General features: G+C 34.4%; 1 protein-coding gene across 5 annotated transcripts in view; it reads left to right on the top strand.

Annotated features, from left to right (window-relative positions):
- Nucleotides 1-17,725, top strand: part of LOC118273278 (pseudouridylate synthase RPUSD2-like) — a 465,443-nt gene that overhangs the window by 393,189 nt on the left and 54,529 nt on the right. For 4 of the 5 annotated variants that reach the window (XM_050696241.1, XM_050696234.1, XM_050696232.1 and 1 more), the window contains one exon: nucleotides 2,812-3,115. The exons of the other annotated variant lie outside the window; for it this stretch is intronic. In XM_050696241.1, the coding sequence (XP_050552198.1) occupies nucleotides 2,933-3,115 (183 nt within the window). In that variant the 5' untranslated portion in view covers nucleotides 2,812-2,932. The remainder of the gene's footprint in view (nucleotides 1-2,811; nucleotides 3,116-17,725) is intronic. 5 annotated transcript variants of the gene reach the window in all.

Below are 17,725 nucleotides of genomic sequence, written 5' to 3'. Positions count from 1 at the left end.
CTTACCGTCCGTCTGCTCGTATACCGGCTTATCCCCATAAAACATAAAAAACACAAGCTTTTTCTCCGCACACAGAAATATACCCCCAACAATTCACACTAAACGTACCAATTAGCTGTGAGCTTAGTTCCTGCAAAACGGTACAGTCGTTAAAAAAAGTGTTTGTCAAACAAATTAAAAACGCGGTACACTCACGTGCTAATTTGTGTCCCTTACAATTTCACGCCTCTAACCGGGACATGTGAGGCCAACGATGTCATGCTAAAATTATAAAACAAAAGTTTCACTTTGCTATATGTTTGGAAAATGGATATATTTTTAGACTAGGGTAATATATGAAATAGATCTAATAGAGATAGTAAAAGACATTTTGTAAAATACAACCGTTTTATAGATAGAAATCTACTGTATCTACCAACTAAAATAAATGCGAAAGTTTGTCACGATGTCTAGGTATTGTATTTGATACTCTTTCACGCAAAAACTACCTATCAGATGTAGATAAAACTTGAGACAGAGATAGTCTAAAGAATTCTACTATATATCCATATAACGCGGATGAAGCCACTAGCAACAGTGACTAGTTGATAGACGTTCATTAAGACTAAAGTGATGTCTTCTAAACATTTCTTGGGTAAACAGAATATGACTAGTTAAAGTATAGCTATTAAAAATAATTATTCATTAAGTACTAAAATAAAAAGCTTTAGACAGAGGAGTTAAAGTGTGGTATGGGAGGCCTTTACCCTGCAGTGGGTCTAAATCTAAATCTAATCTCAATCTAAAATAATAATTTATTCATTTGATTAAAACAATGAATATATATTTTTTTAATAAACCTATGCCATTATTATAATGATATTTTTTGCAGTATTTTAGATGTACGCCCCCGGTTGAACAGAGGCATTTAGTCCACCCACACATAGTACTTGTAATCTCATCATTTGTACTGTAACCCACGTTGTTAAAATTATAAATTTCCCTGTAACTGTCTCAATTTGCTTGGAAAAACCTGTGTGGGTGTGTGTTGTAAAAAAATGGTTAAATACCATTTTTATACGCACATTTTCATAGATGTACAATGAAATGTCAGTGTTGTAGCCGGTTCGGTTTGTTCTGTCTTTATGCCCAAAATACAGTAGTCAATATTAAAAAATATGTAGTTATCTAGTTATCTTACCCGAAAAGGGGTTATTATTTATTTTTTTGTTTTGGGTGAGTGGAACACATGTTAAAGTGTTTATAGATACATGAGGCGTCAAGGATTTGTAACCAGCTCCCTGATCAGCGGTTTACTGCATAGCTAAGGACCACCTATCCAATAAGACGTTGACCCAAGAATAGCGTGACGTTATAATATGTTTTATTTTTATAATCTTAGCTTTGTATATTATATAGTTTAATATTCTTTAATATGGATATCAACACAACAAACCAAAATTCAGAATGTATCACAGTATCACCATAAAAAAGTATCTCATTCCACAGGACGTGACACTTCTGTCTATCCTACGCAGTGACGCGCTTATTTTGAGCAGTTTTCTTTTAGTTTTCCGCCCCAGTAACCGCACGCGCAGACAGTCGCGACGGCTTTGATCTATACGAATGGACGTTTCCGATATAAAGCCAAACAAATGGAATACGAAATTGTTCTGTTTTTAGAAACTTTACCTACCGTACTGTTGCTGTCTTGGGCGGTAGGAGTAATGTGTGTAATAGAGTTTCTTGCTCTTTTCTGCTTCTCCATTCGAAGCAACACTTTGGAACGAGTGCCTAGCTTCACTGACGGACAATTCAGTTTGACGTTTCAAAGTGCTTAATTTAGGATTTATTGAAATAATATATGCTTTGTCGTTTTTTTGACTTTTTGTATGGCAGGAGTAATGAGTGTGAACACTTCTGGTTTTGATGTTACTTTTCCTATGAACCATGTAGTGTTGGGATTTTTTGTCTAGTTTTTTTTTTTGTATTCGTGTGTTGTAATCCTCGTGTCATGTTGGCATGAGTTTTTGTTTGAGTGGCGCCACGTTCGTAGCTCCGTTCGATTCTGAACTGAAATGTTTTTTTTATTTCAGTGGAACTTAATATTTTTCTGATTTTCTTTTCGACGAATCAGTGTTTTGATGGATTTGTTTATATTATCATTAACACTTAAAAACGTTCTTCTTTTTCTCTTCTAACTAACAAAGAAAGAAATGTATTAAAATGTTGTGTTTTTTACATACAGTCTTAAGGATAAAACAATATCTAATCATGGAGTTTCCACCTGATCCTACCTTAATCTAAATACGTACAATCATCCCATAATTGCCACTAAGCTTACTGCGTATCAACCCGTTTGCCTATATGTCCATAATCAGACAGGCTTGCAACATTTTTCCTCTAAAGAAGTTTATATGGAAGGTCTAGTTTTTATAGGAAGCCACTGTTGCACATCAGTAGCTGTCACATTAGATGTGAATCGAAAGATTTATTATTTTCCTGATATGTGTTCTCACGGTAATATTTTAATAACATAACGTTACATGACTTTGTATTGTTAAGACTAGAAAAGATCTCTTGGATTGGGTAGGTAAAGTACTAGTGTGTTTTTCAATCAAGCTATTGACACTTGTACAAAAATAAGTCTAATATCATTGATTGTGCATCAGTAATGGTAATTTAAAATATTTAAAAAACAAGTTTTTTACGATTTTATTATTCCATAATATCCCCAACTGTTGTTTATATCCTCTTGAGAATGATTCAACCACGAAATATTTTAGCTATTTTTTCAACTGAAACTAACCTAAACATTTCAATTGTCCCCAGGTACAAGTGACGTGTTCCACCACATGTTATCAGAGTCAATTTAACAGTGATCAGTGCTAGTGTTCATGTGGGGTGATAGCAGCTGATCGCACTGGCTTGGTACGGGCCAGGGGGGGGCGCGATGCAGGCGGGAGGCGGTTGGTTCCTGCCATGGACCATGGGCCTGCAGAAGTTTGCAGTCGCCCTGCCCATGGGAGGGGTGGTACCACTAGTACCGCCTCTTTTGGCAGCATTGCCACCAGCTCCGCCCCCGTTGAGGCTCATCGCGCCTCCTCAGTTGCCTCATCAGCAGCCTGGCAGAAAGGTACGGGTGTTTTTGGTTGAATGTTGTTTAATAAGACTATTTTAAAGTACTTTGTCTACGGATAAGTATTTTGTCACCGAGAATTCTGTTTAGAATTAGGTTTAGATAAAAAGTATACCTTGAAGTTAATAGTTACTTTTAGTAATGGTCCAGCTTTAGGTATGTTTCATTTGACTTCGATTCTTATGATACCTACCTATTATAATATAATAGGTATTATTATTATCTTCATTTTATTGCTTACTCTAAATTCAAAACAAAAAGCTTAGCACAAAAAACCAAACTAGCAAAAAATCCGTGCACTTTAGCCATGAAGGTCCTTGAAAATAAATGTTTCAATTCTCAAATCATTCAGGGAAGTCATCTAAAAAAACACTAAATGGCCTCTTTATCGAATATTGCCTGAAATGCTGGAAAAGATTCGCGCTAACCACAATCGTTTGGTTTTCAATTGGCTTTTTGCGGTTAAACGCTTTGAAGACCAATTCATTGTAATGGCCGCTCCAAAGAATGTCGCGTCACTTGGACTGTGGAAGATAGGTAAAAACAATTGGATGGAACTGAATAGTTATATGGTAGCTGACAGAAAATGGTACAAGGTAAATTGTTTTTGAGGATAGCCTATACTAACACAGTCATACATATGTTTACTTTACTGCCAATATGACGATTCGGCTGGCAAGAAGAAATATGGAGATAATTTTTTGAATCAAAGTTCTACAAATTTTTTTCTTATGAGATTTATACAAACTTATTAGACCAAAAATTATTGATCTGTTTTTCTTTCCTCTTTTTAAAAATATTTATAGCTTCACCAACTTAGTTCAATTAAGTTAAAACATGTCCCCTCACAAGGACCTTTATAAACTGTATCTAATAAACTTGCTCCAAAACAAGACACGATCATACATCAAGCATTGCGTGCCGCAGTACAAAAAAATGCGTTCCATCTCCTCCGATTCGCTTAAGCAGTGTTTCCGAGATCACTTTGTTGCCATAAATTTCCTCATTGGCCCTGATTGATACGATCAAGTGACTTGCAATTTGTTGTAAACGTATTAGCAGCTATAGCTGAACGATTGCTGACATCACTCAAGTCCTTCTCTCTCCTATTTTCTCTGACCTTTTATTCGAGTTCTAAGTTATCCAATTACTTATTGAAGAGTTCTTCTGTCTGCGGAATTCATTTCTGTGCTCACGATTCATTTATGCTAGTTGATTTTGTACCAGCTTCGGTTGAATTTTTATCAATCCGTTTTTAGGTTTTTAAACTTTTTTTCATTTTAGATCCGTGGTCTTTATTGATTCTGATGATATTCTAGTCATGTTAAATTGGTGTTTTGTTATTTATGAAGTAGTAGACTATTTTTTTATACTTCTATTTTGCTCTTGTTGCTTCTTGCTCTTTAAAGTTCATGAAATTTGATCGCGTAGGAGTTCTAATGGAGGCATCACCTTCTCAGAATTACTTACATGAAACCTTATGCTAAAATCTAGAGAGAGTACTTTTCTTAACTACAAAACAACGAGTTACCCACGTAGATATTCTGAGAAAAGCTCAACTAGTTTCGTATCACAGAGGGACTCTTCATCATGAGTAGCGTGGGCAGGCGCATTTTAGTGTATGCGTTGAATATTTACGTGTTTTAAGTTAATTTTGTATGTCTCACGGTAGTCATTATAAAAAAAAATAACTTTTGTTTAAAAACATAATTTTAATCCATAAAGTAGCCAATGTCACTGAATACCTTAAACCTCCTGTCCAAACAGAAGAGTTCTTGAGCCCTCACAAACAAAAACAGTCCAAAATACACGTGTATGTGGGTCATATAAAAAGGTCCTAACTCGACAGGGGTCCTATTTCAATTACTAAGAGTAATTTACGTTCATTCTATACCTGGCTCGAAATGTGGGTTTTGGACAGACAATTGATATTTATATAGGGATAAATTTCGGAGAAGTGCCCCTCACTCGCAGAGCTCGTAAAGCCGTTGATCCACATCGTCCTACTAACATGAGTATGGTCTTAACTGGTTGCCAGAAACCTGAAAGTCTGACAACTAAGTGCGGGGTATTGTATTAATTATTATGTTTTTCGGCTTACTTAGTGAGTTATTTTATAGAAGAACATGGGTTAGTTCTACTGAATATATGTAACTACTGATGTTCAAATAAATCTTGTTTAAATTATCTTAGACTTACTTGATTAAGAAAAGGCGAAAAAGATAGTAGTATCTTTTATCTTGATGTATCTTAAATTGTAGAATATATATGTATAGAATTGCTTCCTGTTTATTTTTTAATCTAGTTACACTTGGTCTCGTTGATTCAACATATGCTATTTCTTTATCTCGAACTTGACTTTAACTTTCATTTTGGCAATAATTAAATTCCTATATAGACAAAATATTTCTTTCTATCACTTCCACCATAAAATTTTCTTTAAAATCCCATCTAATCTTTATCTTTACACAAAAACAAATCAAAATTTACCTCGAAACGAAAACACAAACACAATCATTTTCCAATTTATAACATTAATTAGTATCTGGATTAAGTATAGCAGACGGGTTGATTAACATAATTCCTGCAATAATTATGTAAATACAAGCTCATGTTAATAGTGTTCTAACCACAGAACAGAGAAAAATAAGTAGAAGTAGTATGTAGGCGGGGCACGCGTAGCCCCTGATAAGTACAGATATGCTTATGTTTGTCATTTAGACGTTTGTACGCATATCAGTCTTCGTTGGACTGTAATAACGTCAATTAGACTTGGAAAAAAGCGTCAAAAATCGTAAAAAAATATAAAAATGACGAAATGTGCTATTTTATAGTGAAAAGATGAAAGCCATGACAAAAATGTGCCTAGTAGTGGTATATCGTATCATCGGTAAGTGCTATTTTATTTTATTTTAATTTATATTTGGCTTGAAACTAGTGACATATATTTTTTTAAATCTACAAACTAAATATAAGTTTATGTCTAAGATGATAGGGTCTACTTTTTTTCAAACGCAAACCTGCTGTTCTAGAAGATTTCATTCGTGACATCTAATATTTTGCTACTCGTTTAGGGATTGACATTATCGATAACAAGCTGTCGATATAATTAAAACTTTTTATTACGAATATAGATAAATACAAAAAAATGGATAATAAGTAACTATTAAACATTAATTATATTGTTTTAGATTTCCGAAGGATCCAGAAATAAAAGGAAAATGGATCGAGATGACTGGAAGACAAAATTGGTTTTCTCCCACTAACTAGTACAATTTGTTTTGACCATGTTGTACAACAAGATATTATATTATAAGTATAACCGAAAAAAAATTCGCTATTTTTGACTATAAATAATCAGTTAAATGTCCAGATTGTGCAGGCAGAAATACCTAATCACGTTATGTAATATTGGCCACCAACTGAATGGAAGTAACTTGGTTTAATGTTCAGTTTTATTTTCTATATATATTTTTTTAAAACACGACCGTAGTAAAAAAATACTTTATATATAAAATGTGTTTTTTTATTTTTGCAATACAAATTGCGTTGGAATACTACAAACGGCATGTGACTCTTTCCGAGTTATATGTACTTAACTAAGATCATTAAGACACCACTGACAAATGGTGAAGGAAAACATCGTGAGGAAACCTGTGCTTATTATTTTGTAATTACCTATTATAAGTTTGAAATCGACAACCCGCATTTGGCAAGCGTGGTGATCAATACTCAAACTTTCTCCGTGGGTGAAGAGGCCTTTGGTTAGCAGTGGCCACTTATAGGCTATTGATGATGATGATAATAGATAGATAAATAGATTCTTCTTTTTCAGTCCAGTTTCAGTTTGCTACACCCGATATGACTTGAAACTAATACACCTTTTCTACATTAGTTCATCAGAGGACGCTGCTTACTTCAAATACATGTATACTTACTTTATTATTCTGTGTACTAACAAATCTAAATCCTTCAATTATTATCTCTTTAAAATTATAGTTTAGAAAAGAAAAATATATATATTTACAGTTTTACAAGGAAAGATGTTTATTCCTATAGAAATCTGATAAAATATTATAATGTATACGAGTATTAAAATGTGTTGAACATTTTAATCGATAAGTAAGCTTTCGATATCAGAACACCACTAGAGAAAATACAAGTAATAAAGTAGCTCGTTAAACAAATGTCAACCTTAACATGATAGCAATATAGCGTAATTGAATGCATTTATGATAGTGACATCTAGCGTCGAGTAGCAGAACTTGTTAGTGAAATTATGTTGCATTGGAAAAGTAGATTCTTTATTTTAAAATTAGTAGACAAAAGTCAACTCTATTAATATGTAATTAATGTGATTTTTCAAAGTAGTGGCGGCCGATTTAAAGGCTATTTAACACGGACCAGTCACAGAAAGATTATGCTAGTGTGACATATTATGATTATCCTGGAGATGTGTTAATTTGGGCGTGGCTTCAGAAAAATTGCCACGCTGGTTCTGATATTAACACAAGCGGTATGCAATTTCTATCTCTTCTTCTCTATTCTGTGGTTCTAACACATGTGTGCTTGATTGGTTTTCAATTAGCTGGGGCATTTATTACTGTAACATGGCACAGTAATTAAGGCGCACTGATGCAGGTACAGTACGCATAGTTATTTAGTAGACAGGTAAGAAAATATAGATTGATTCAGTACAGAGTACAGTAGGTTAATTATTATGGTTTTAGGCTTACTCACATAACTATTTGACGAGGAACTCGACTAGTTTTAAGCCATGCTAACGGCTTATTCATGAGCGGCATTCCGCGACACACGATTCGGTGACCGTCGCGTTGCTGCGTTGCTGCTAGTCCAGTTCAAAAAAGTCAAAGTTATAATAAAATTCTAAGTGTAAGTTTGAAATCGCCAACCCGCATTGAGCAAGCTTGTTGTTTAATGCTCAAAACTTCTGAATGTGAGAAGAGGTTTTAAAAGTATACATGAAATATGTTTGACCTATGTATATGTTATGTTTAGACTTAAGAAAATAAGCGGTTCGTTTAGATGTCAATGTATACGCTTTTACAATAAAGTTCCCAGCCATATTCAAAGTTTAAACCTAGGTAAATTTAAAAATGTTATTAAAGAAAAACTTTGTAGTAAAGCTTTTTATAAAATAAAAGACTACTTGGAGGATAGTCAGGCTTGGGAATGAACTGCTATAATGTCCACACAGGTCTTGCTGACATGTTTGTAACATATAGTTACAATTTTTATACAATTTGACATTAACTTAATTTGACATTGTTTTATATATTTTTTTTCCTTTTATATTTTTATATTTCCTTTTAAAATTGTTAGTTTGAGGACCGTGTGAGACTTTTGCTAGTCATTTTATTTTTAGTAAATTATATTCTGACAGTTTGAGCATTTGTGTGGCCTACCCAAATGTTCTTTTGGTTGGTGTTGTTCGTCGGATCATTCAGCAACAGCCGTCAGCTGAGCTGATTGTAAACTGACACATGCGTGCTGCCATCTGAACAGGTCCGCTCAAACTGCTGTGGTTCTTTCCTCAAAAGACCACTACAGAATCAACTTGCACGGTTCTCCGACATCTTTAATTGATTTGTCTGGACTTTAAAAGAGACTATGACCTCTGAGTTTGTTTCGGCATTTCTTCTCAGAGTAGTCGGATAGGAAATGCCGGCCTCATCTAGTTATTTAAGAGATTGACGTGTAAAAGTGTTATTTTATAACCTATTTGCAAAATAAATATCATTTATCATTTATTTATCATTTATCATTTATGTCAAAACTTACCTTTTTTACACCGTATTAATACATTATCAATATTCGTTTTTATATAACCGACAAACAATTTTTTTGATATTTAATAAAAAACCAAATAAAAAATCTTGTGAACTTTGAACGGAACAAAATATTTATAGATTGGCTACGCATAAGTAAGACAAATTATAATTATTGTTACGTGTATGTACACGTAACAATAATTATAAGCTAAACGATAAAGATATTTGAATCTACATTTTTTTAGCTTTTGCAAAAACGTGAGGTTTAATTAAAAATAAACACAAATCACAAGTTATTTTTATCTCCTCTTTTTAGGTAACATAAAAGATAACGATAGGATAAGACTTAATTTAGATACTTGCTAAAACCTCACTTACCTATTATTTTAAAGCAAACATTACCCCACACTATTTTTTTATTCGATAAAAACTAATGCTTGACTACAATCCCACCTGATGGTAAGTAGTGATATAATCGTTGATGGTGAGGCGCACTAGTTTCTTAAGAGCCTATTCACTCTAGACTTGTATATTATCTCTCGTAATTTTGTCACGGAACAACAATTTGTGGATCACACAAAAACTTTCTCTGTGCGGGAATCGAACCCGCTACTCTATGCGCGGTGTGCGTAAATCGAACCCGCTACCCGTTGCACGGGAGCTAGTTGCCCAGCCACCACGTCAACCGTGCAGTCAAATACATAATCGCCTTACAATCCAATCTTCACGAATACTCGTACTACCATTCACTACAAAATTACACCATACAACTAAGTAATTGGTACCAGTTTAGCTTACCAGGACATTTAATAGACTAACCCTAGACTATGACACGACGTCACATTTACACCAGTATAAACTGACCGTCGAATGTGCGTAAAGATCATACAAACTGAGACCATGATAAAATGGTTTTGTATAGCTCGATATTGCAGCCTTCGTGTCATCGGATTAACAACGTTTAATACGCACAGCACATCAAGCTACCCTAAAACGTCCATACATTTCAATCAAGAGTCAACTCTCTAGCTAAAAGACATAAAGTTGAAATTCCATTAAAGGTATATAGGTAATAATATGGCTGACAGTTTATAGAGAAGCCCTTAATGCCGTTATACTGTTGACAGAACAAATTCGGTGTTGGTGAATGTGTGTTTAATTTACACGTCCGTGCAATAATAACTATCCCATGTGCAACGTCACGCCTTTTATTCCCGATGGGGTAGGCAGAAGTGCGCATTACGGAATACCGCTTTACAATGTACACCCATTTTTCCCATTTGTGTAAGTCCCTTGAATAGGGGTTGAGCTTATTGCCATATGTCGTGCACAATTCCAGACGCCACGTTGGTAGTGACAAATTTTCGAAAAACCCACAAACACCTAGCAATACTTTTCCGGACTCGGGAATCGAACCCGAGACCCCTTTGTCCTCAGTCGCATTGGCGACTTGTTAATGTTAAACATTAACAACAATATGAAAAGTGTTATAAAGAATATTATGGTTACTTCGCCATCACCAAACAACTTTTTAAAAATCAAACGATAAATACTAAACGGAATAAATCAGGTAACAAAAAAAGCAAAAGAAAAATTCTTACGAATAGCAGCCATAAAGTCGTCTAAAATTAAAATGTTACAAGATCTGAATTGGCATGCTGTGTAGTAACAGCGGTGTTTACACCATAAATCATGGGGTTATTACCTTTATGGGACTAGTACGGTCATTAACTAACTCCTGGACCAACTTGGCTGAAGCTTTCTTTGGGCGGGGCTGCAAGATTCTTTTATAAATGATATAGGTAGGTAAAGTTATGGAACATGATGTCTATGTCTACTTTTTCTCAATTAACTTCTATTTTTTCTTAGTTTTCCACGAAGTTAAATCATTTGTGGTACCCCTTGTTACATCGATAAAACAAAAATATAAGAAATATTTCGTTTTTAAAATCATAAAATCTTGCTTGATGCTTTTGAAGTCTACCTTTTTAATATCGAGTCATCGAAAACCGATTTGCATTTAGTCACATTAAAAAATATTTTATCGTTTGCAAACTGCCGTCTTAAAACCACGACTAGATCACCTCAACTCAAAATACAATAACAGACATGCAAAAATCGTAAAAAACGTCCAAAAACATTAAAAGCGCCAATTATTTATTAAAAAAGAAACCGAATTCGAGGGAAAGAAAACAATATCTTTTTTAACGAAATTTTACGCCACATAAAAGTATGAAATTGCACGGCTCTAGACGTGAAACTAATAAAATAAAAGGAACCAGAGACCAGAGTGTGTTAAAAATAATAAAAATTCTTAAAAAAAAATCGTTAATAAACCCGACGTGAGGGAACGTCGGGTTTATTAACGATTTTTTCATAAAACCACGCCTTAACAATTTAAAAGATTAATCCATTTAATCCCAACACTGGTACATCTATTACATGAGTAATTTTGTTGCAATTACTGGCAAGACTTAGCAGTTTTAAAAAAGTACACTACTAGTGAGGGGAAGTGCATGCTTTGATGAGTGAACTAATTTTGTGGCAAGTGCTCCGACTTAACTTTTTTATTCATTTTTAACCGGCTTCGAAAATGTTGAGGTTCTGAATTCTATAATAGGTATGTAAAGATTTTCCTACCCGCATTAGGTAAGCGTGGTGATTAAGGCTTAACCTTTTCCGTGCGAGAAGAGGTTTTGGTTAGCAGTGGACACTAATAGGCTGATGATGTGATGTAAATGTTATTGTTTTGAATTGTGGAAGGCGTATTACATTCCGATAAAGTTTTAATAGTAGACTTTTCGATAAGAGGCCTAACAAACTCACTGCTATACTTTGAGTCTCCTTTATAGAAGAGTCAGAGAAGCAGTAGAAGCAGTATAAAACGTTTTAGTTTATCAATCTGACCAGTTTAATAGATTTCTACAACACCTCTAGAACAGCGTAATTAAAGTAACAAATTAAACACAAACAATTAACTTTTACCAACACAGTCCCCTCACTAACTAGACTACTTAGCGACGTCTCGAGCCCAGCTCTAAAAATAACTCGCGTATTAATTAGGTCTGCAATGATCGTGAGATGAATTGTCCTGATATCGAGACCTAATTACTAGAAATATACCAGTTTTCATGACAAAAAAAGAAATCTCGTTCCCGACTCCCATGTATTAATAGGTTGGAACCAAATCTGGTTGACTGGGTTTATAAGGAATCTGGAGGATGCTGGAAGGTTCTGGAATGTAGAATGGTTGATTTATTATGGCTATGATACTGTAATTAGTAAGTCTTGATGCAATGAATGAGCTAATAAATGCTTTTTGCGTTTTTGCAGATCCATATGGTTGATAGTTGCATTTTAGATTATGTCTTGTCGCATTAAGGTTATAAATACCAACTCGTTAACAAGGCAAGACGAATTCTCCATAACTGCTTTATTAATTAAATTCAGAACCATTTTGCACTTCATCTATGTGTCAATTGGCAATCCTAACGTTACCAGACTGAGCTGCGGACAACGTAACAGGTTACCGGGGCTCCTGCTCAAAGCAGGATAAGAAACGAAGTGGTTTTTAGTCAGTAAGAGTCTGACACTACCTCTCGCCTCACCCAAGGCGGGAGAAGTGATTAGATAATTTCCCCCCCTCAAAAAAATAACATTACCTGTCTAATATCTCATCAAGTAACGGACTCCCCTCTTAAACTTGTACCGTGTGAACACACACTTAAGCACTAACTGTCATCGACTAAACAGGTTAGAAAATGTACTGGAATTAAGATCACTGAACTTGGATGCTATGAATCTAGTTAAGAGCCCTATTTCATTAGGACACCACGGTCGTATGACCAGTCGGGCAACCATGTTGTCTGGGGAGAGACACCGGAATAAATATTTTGATTTGTTTTGGTTGCCAACAACCAGTTTGTTGCGCGATTAAGTTGACTACAGGTGGGATGTCCAATCCACTGTTTTTTTTAATACCGTGAGTTTTTTTTCTAATTTTCACGTGAATGTCTTAAAAGCTGATTAAAGATCTACATATTTGATTAAAGATCTACACTGAGATCGTATGACAGCCCGTGCTGATAAAATTGATTCTTTCCAACCCGTTGTCAAGAGTGAGGGTCATAGCAAACCCTCTTATGTGGAAGAGGTCCTTAATCCAACAGATGACTATCAATACGCTATCGATGTTGATATACCTTGCATTTTGTTTGTTGTGCGACCAAGGGGCTCACTCTTGAATCCAATCCCGACCAATTTATATTGGTATTGTGAAATTTCGTACTCTTGAGTTTCTCGCAGATATTTAATGAACTAAATAGTATTTATTGAGTTTGATTTTATATTCCGTAGTTACCCTAAATGCTATTTTAACACGATTGGGGTTGTATAGTTCTGACATTGAATAATTATGGAATTGAAATTGCATTGACTTTGAAATTGGTTTCAAGAGTAAACGCCCTGATGGTGCAACCATGTTATCCCAATAAATATACAGAGCTGTAAATGCACATAAATATATCAATAGATTAAATGTCACCCGTGTGGCTTGGCCTTACAACTTATTCGCTGCAATTTACACAGCTTGATATTACGATAACAAAGTTGCGCAATTATGTAAATTGGAAAAATTGCGCGCATTTATTGTGCGATAGAAAAGCAGACGGACGCATTTATTTTTGATTTCTGTAACGATTAACGTTGGTAGAGTTGATTTTATTAACATTAACATTATTACATTTGTATTTCTAATATAAAATATTGTATACTTTTAAACACATTAATACAAAATCCATGGTCCTATGACGAATAGGGATGATGACAGGGTATGAAAATAAAAAATCTGATTAGTTCGTCAGTTAGGTAATAAAAAAATATTAAACACCATTTTTTCATTTTATCGTCGTCGTCATCGTATTCACGTTTGTTTTATTTTGATTACTTTCTTTTTATCTACCTAAAATTAAAAAACGTATACAAAAAAACAAAATGAATTTATCAGAATATTATATCATTTCCTCCTTAAAATAATAACCTACAATTCACAAAAACCCACCACATATTTTATTTAAAACAGAAACAATTTTAATTCAATTAAAATTACAATTAAAAAAAAATGTTGATATCTTGTTTTTTCGTGTATTCGCATTCCAATGTGACCTCTGTGTTTATAAATTAAATTAAATATTTTCCTTTTGTAAATTAATTTAGCTTGAGCCTCGTTTAGACGCTGTTAATTGATAGCGCCAGTGAAATGTTTTAGCTGCTTGCTTATTAAAACTCGCCCGCTAAGTAGATGTACTGAGTAAATAAAGTTTCTTAAATGAAAATCTTTTAGGAGCTTTGTATTTTTTTTCTTATTTTGTTATGAAAATATTCATTGTTTTTACAAGTACATTTTTAATTAAATTCATTAGTAGAATTTACACAATAATCACGTGTTGGTGTAAACTTAAAACTGTTCTTGTCATAATCTGCTTTTACGAAATGACATCACAAAATTACCATTTTTTTTTCATATCATTCACTCTATCCATATTTAAATAGTTCATAATTCCTTACATACATACATAACTTTACGCCTGTCTCCCATGGGGTTAGGCAGAGACAATGGAACACCAATTGCTACGATTCTTACACACCTCTTTCGCTTCATCAACAGTCATCAGTCTTTTCATGCATGCTCGTCGGTTAAAAATACTTTTAATCCATAATTCAATTTCCCACATAAAATAAAGTGCTCAAATCGTAAAATAGATCCAGACTATAAACTCAATAACGGGTTCGGTTCCTTAGTAGTTAACTATTAAAGGAAAACATTAATTAGTTATATTCTAAGCTTGCGGTAATTTACGCATTTCTAATGCAAGTTATTCATAAGCAAAAAGCTTGTAATAAAATATTTCCGGTATTACTTTGAATGTGATATTTTAATGATTGGTCGAGTGATTAGCTAGTTTGCAAGTGATTTCTAATTGGAAGTAATAATGAGCAAGTATTGTTGCACATATCAAATGCATCTACATTGGATATGTAGAAAGGATGGATAAAAGCAAATTTACGAATGAATATAAATTAGTAACGTCATTACAAAAAGGCTGTAAGCGCGCCGTCCACGCGCTGGCAGCGCGCTTACAGCTTTTTTGTATTGTTTTCAAGGCAAAAACGCCGTGATGTGTCCGTGCCTTTTACGTGTGCGATAGCCTTTAAACAACGACCAAGCTCTTAGTACTTAAATGAAACTATTAGACACAACAACACTGCAAATTAACTACATACAAAATAACCCTCTGACTAAAGCGTAATATAAATAATTTTCACATTCTTCTCCATAAATTGTGCTATCTGACACCCACAAAGTATGAGTCGTTTACTTTATTTAAAGCCTCGACTGGTCGGATTACTAGTAGGCAAGTAATTATAAAGATATTCTAATTACATCTGAACTAGTTCTTAGGCGCATGAGCATGTTGATATGCACAGTCCACGACCATGTTAATGCTAATATCCTTGAAAAATACTCGTAAATTGTGCTCTTGGATTCTTAGGATAATCTTGTAGTAAGTTTTTATAGTTTGTACTGAGAAATTGTTTGCATAAATTATAAAGGTGAAGATTGTAGATAGATGATTTTCTTTGCAAGGAGCTGTAGGTGCTTTTCTCCCCCAATTTGTTAGAGTAACTTAAGTAGTACTTCTTAACTTATAAGTGACAGACAGGAGTCGAAGGAGGGTAGAAAGGCCTTAACCCTGCAGTGGGACGATCATGGCTGAAATCTAAATCAAAATCTAACAAACCTAATTCGTCTAGTTGTATTGAGTGTGTCTGCTTGGTTAGGGGCCCCAGGCTTAACTCCTGGGGCGATCGAAGTACATATATTTTTTTTAAACGTTGCCTCCACTCTAGGATTTTGTCCTGCGTCGTGATTTCGTTTACAAACATACAAGTTCACATCACACAGATGATCGCCCAGACCCAAAATAACAATTTGCGGATCATATTCGCTCAATTCGCAAAATTCGGCCTTCTAAATACAAATCTAATATGATTGTTGAAGAAATTACTACTTGTAAGTGTTTTTTCAAACTCTGCTTGCATTTTTTGTCCTGTGTCTATATATGAAACCTTCTTTACAACGAAGAAGTTAAGTATTACTTGTCATTGAAAACCCTGTATTTTCACATCGGTACCAGTTGCGACGTAATGCACGTCCCACAAACAAAATGGGAGCACCATAACTAGATCACTAGACTAGCCATTTAATGGATATTTACTAAAAATAATCCCTTGCCATAAGCAAACCTAGATGAGACTAGTTCATGGAAACCAACAAGCAACTTCAATACTTTTCAAATTAGCAATAAAGACTAATATCCCATGCGACTTCAGCAAGGGTGATACTGATTGTTTTTATTTTCTATTTTTCTAAAAACTAGTATGTTGATTACTGTATGAAACTGGATGTATGGCACATAGTCTAGGCCAGGGATTGCACACCTTTGGCACGCGTAGCATTTATCGTCATATTAGCTACAAGAAGCCCGCTGCTGAAAAAGAGCTATGACTTCTAGATCGTCTGGTTGGAAACAAAGTGCCTTCAGCGGCTTTCTGTAACCTTGATTGCTTATTATATGTGTCATGTTTTGGGCACGTCACTATGAATCACAAAAGTTATTAGTATTGCAAGATGAAGAGTCCCACTTTTAAAACTAGTAGAGCTTTTCTCCATTAATTGAGCAAACCGTGATTTTTAGTTTATAGTATTGCAAGTGTTTACGAGTACGGTGTCAGCTTACAATCAAGAAGGCCATAAGCTTTGTTGCTATAGATTGTCAGTAGGATTGACAGTAAAATGTTTTTTTGGCACATTTATAATCTTAACACATTGAACGCCGTGGTGGTCACCGGTGACCGACGTTAGCGGAGGATTTGCTTTCAACAGTTTTCTATTGGCAGTCAAAGACATTTCTTTAGAAAAGGTTCCCCACCTCTGGTCTACGCAGACTTGCGTGTGGATTATTAAATGCATCATTGATTTTGTTTTTTATTTTGTTGTATTTTTTCTTGTGTGTCTAACTTCGTGTTATGGTAAACGGGTTGTGATAATTTACTTTTAATATTTTTTTTAGTTGATTCGTCAAACTAGTTTAGGTTTCTGCTTTGACACTAGACCGAGACATGTCTAAAGCCTTAACGATATACACTTCTTAGTGCAGATATTGTTTCACTTAGATATTCGCTGTGATTAATGCTCTCTCCGTGTAAGAAAAGGTTCTGGTTACCAGTGGCCTCTTATAGGCTGTTGATAAGACATTTACTATATTATCTATTCAAAAGCCAAATCCTGTCATAACATCCACCATTACAAAGCACACACATAACCTCTCACGCACACATACACAATTAAAATACTAGTGGAATTTCGCAGTATTAAAATAGACAGGTATTTAACCAAACACACGCACGCCCAAACGACACAGATTAACAAGCGAGAATCGAGTGTGAAAACGATTGTGATTCGGTAATCGTTAATCGTTAATCGATTGATCACACATCCTAATTTGCGTAGAACCATGTTTAATTAGAAATGAAAATGCGATTCGTGGTTTCCGATTGTGTTGCGTGACAACACTGTTGTGGGATTTACATACAAATGTTGGTATTAGTTTTTTTGTCTCTATATTTGGCGCCTTTTCACCTAAACTTGGTAGATATTTGTATGATTTATCTTCATAAGATATAAAATATGTATTAAGCAGATATTTATGTTTGAAATAGGAAAAGAAAAATTAATTTGTTTCGCAAAAACTAT

Source organism: Spodoptera frugiperda, chromosome 1 (genome assembly GCF_023101765.2).
Source record: "Spodoptera frugiperda isolate SF20-4 chromosome 1, AGI-APGP_CSIRO_Sfru_2.0, whole genome shotgun sequence".
In the NCBI taxonomy this organism is placed as follows: Eukaryota; Metazoa; Arthropoda; class Insecta; order Lepidoptera; family Noctuidae; genus Spodoptera; species Spodoptera frugiperda.
This window is presented reverse-complemented; position numbering and strand designations above follow the sequence as displayed.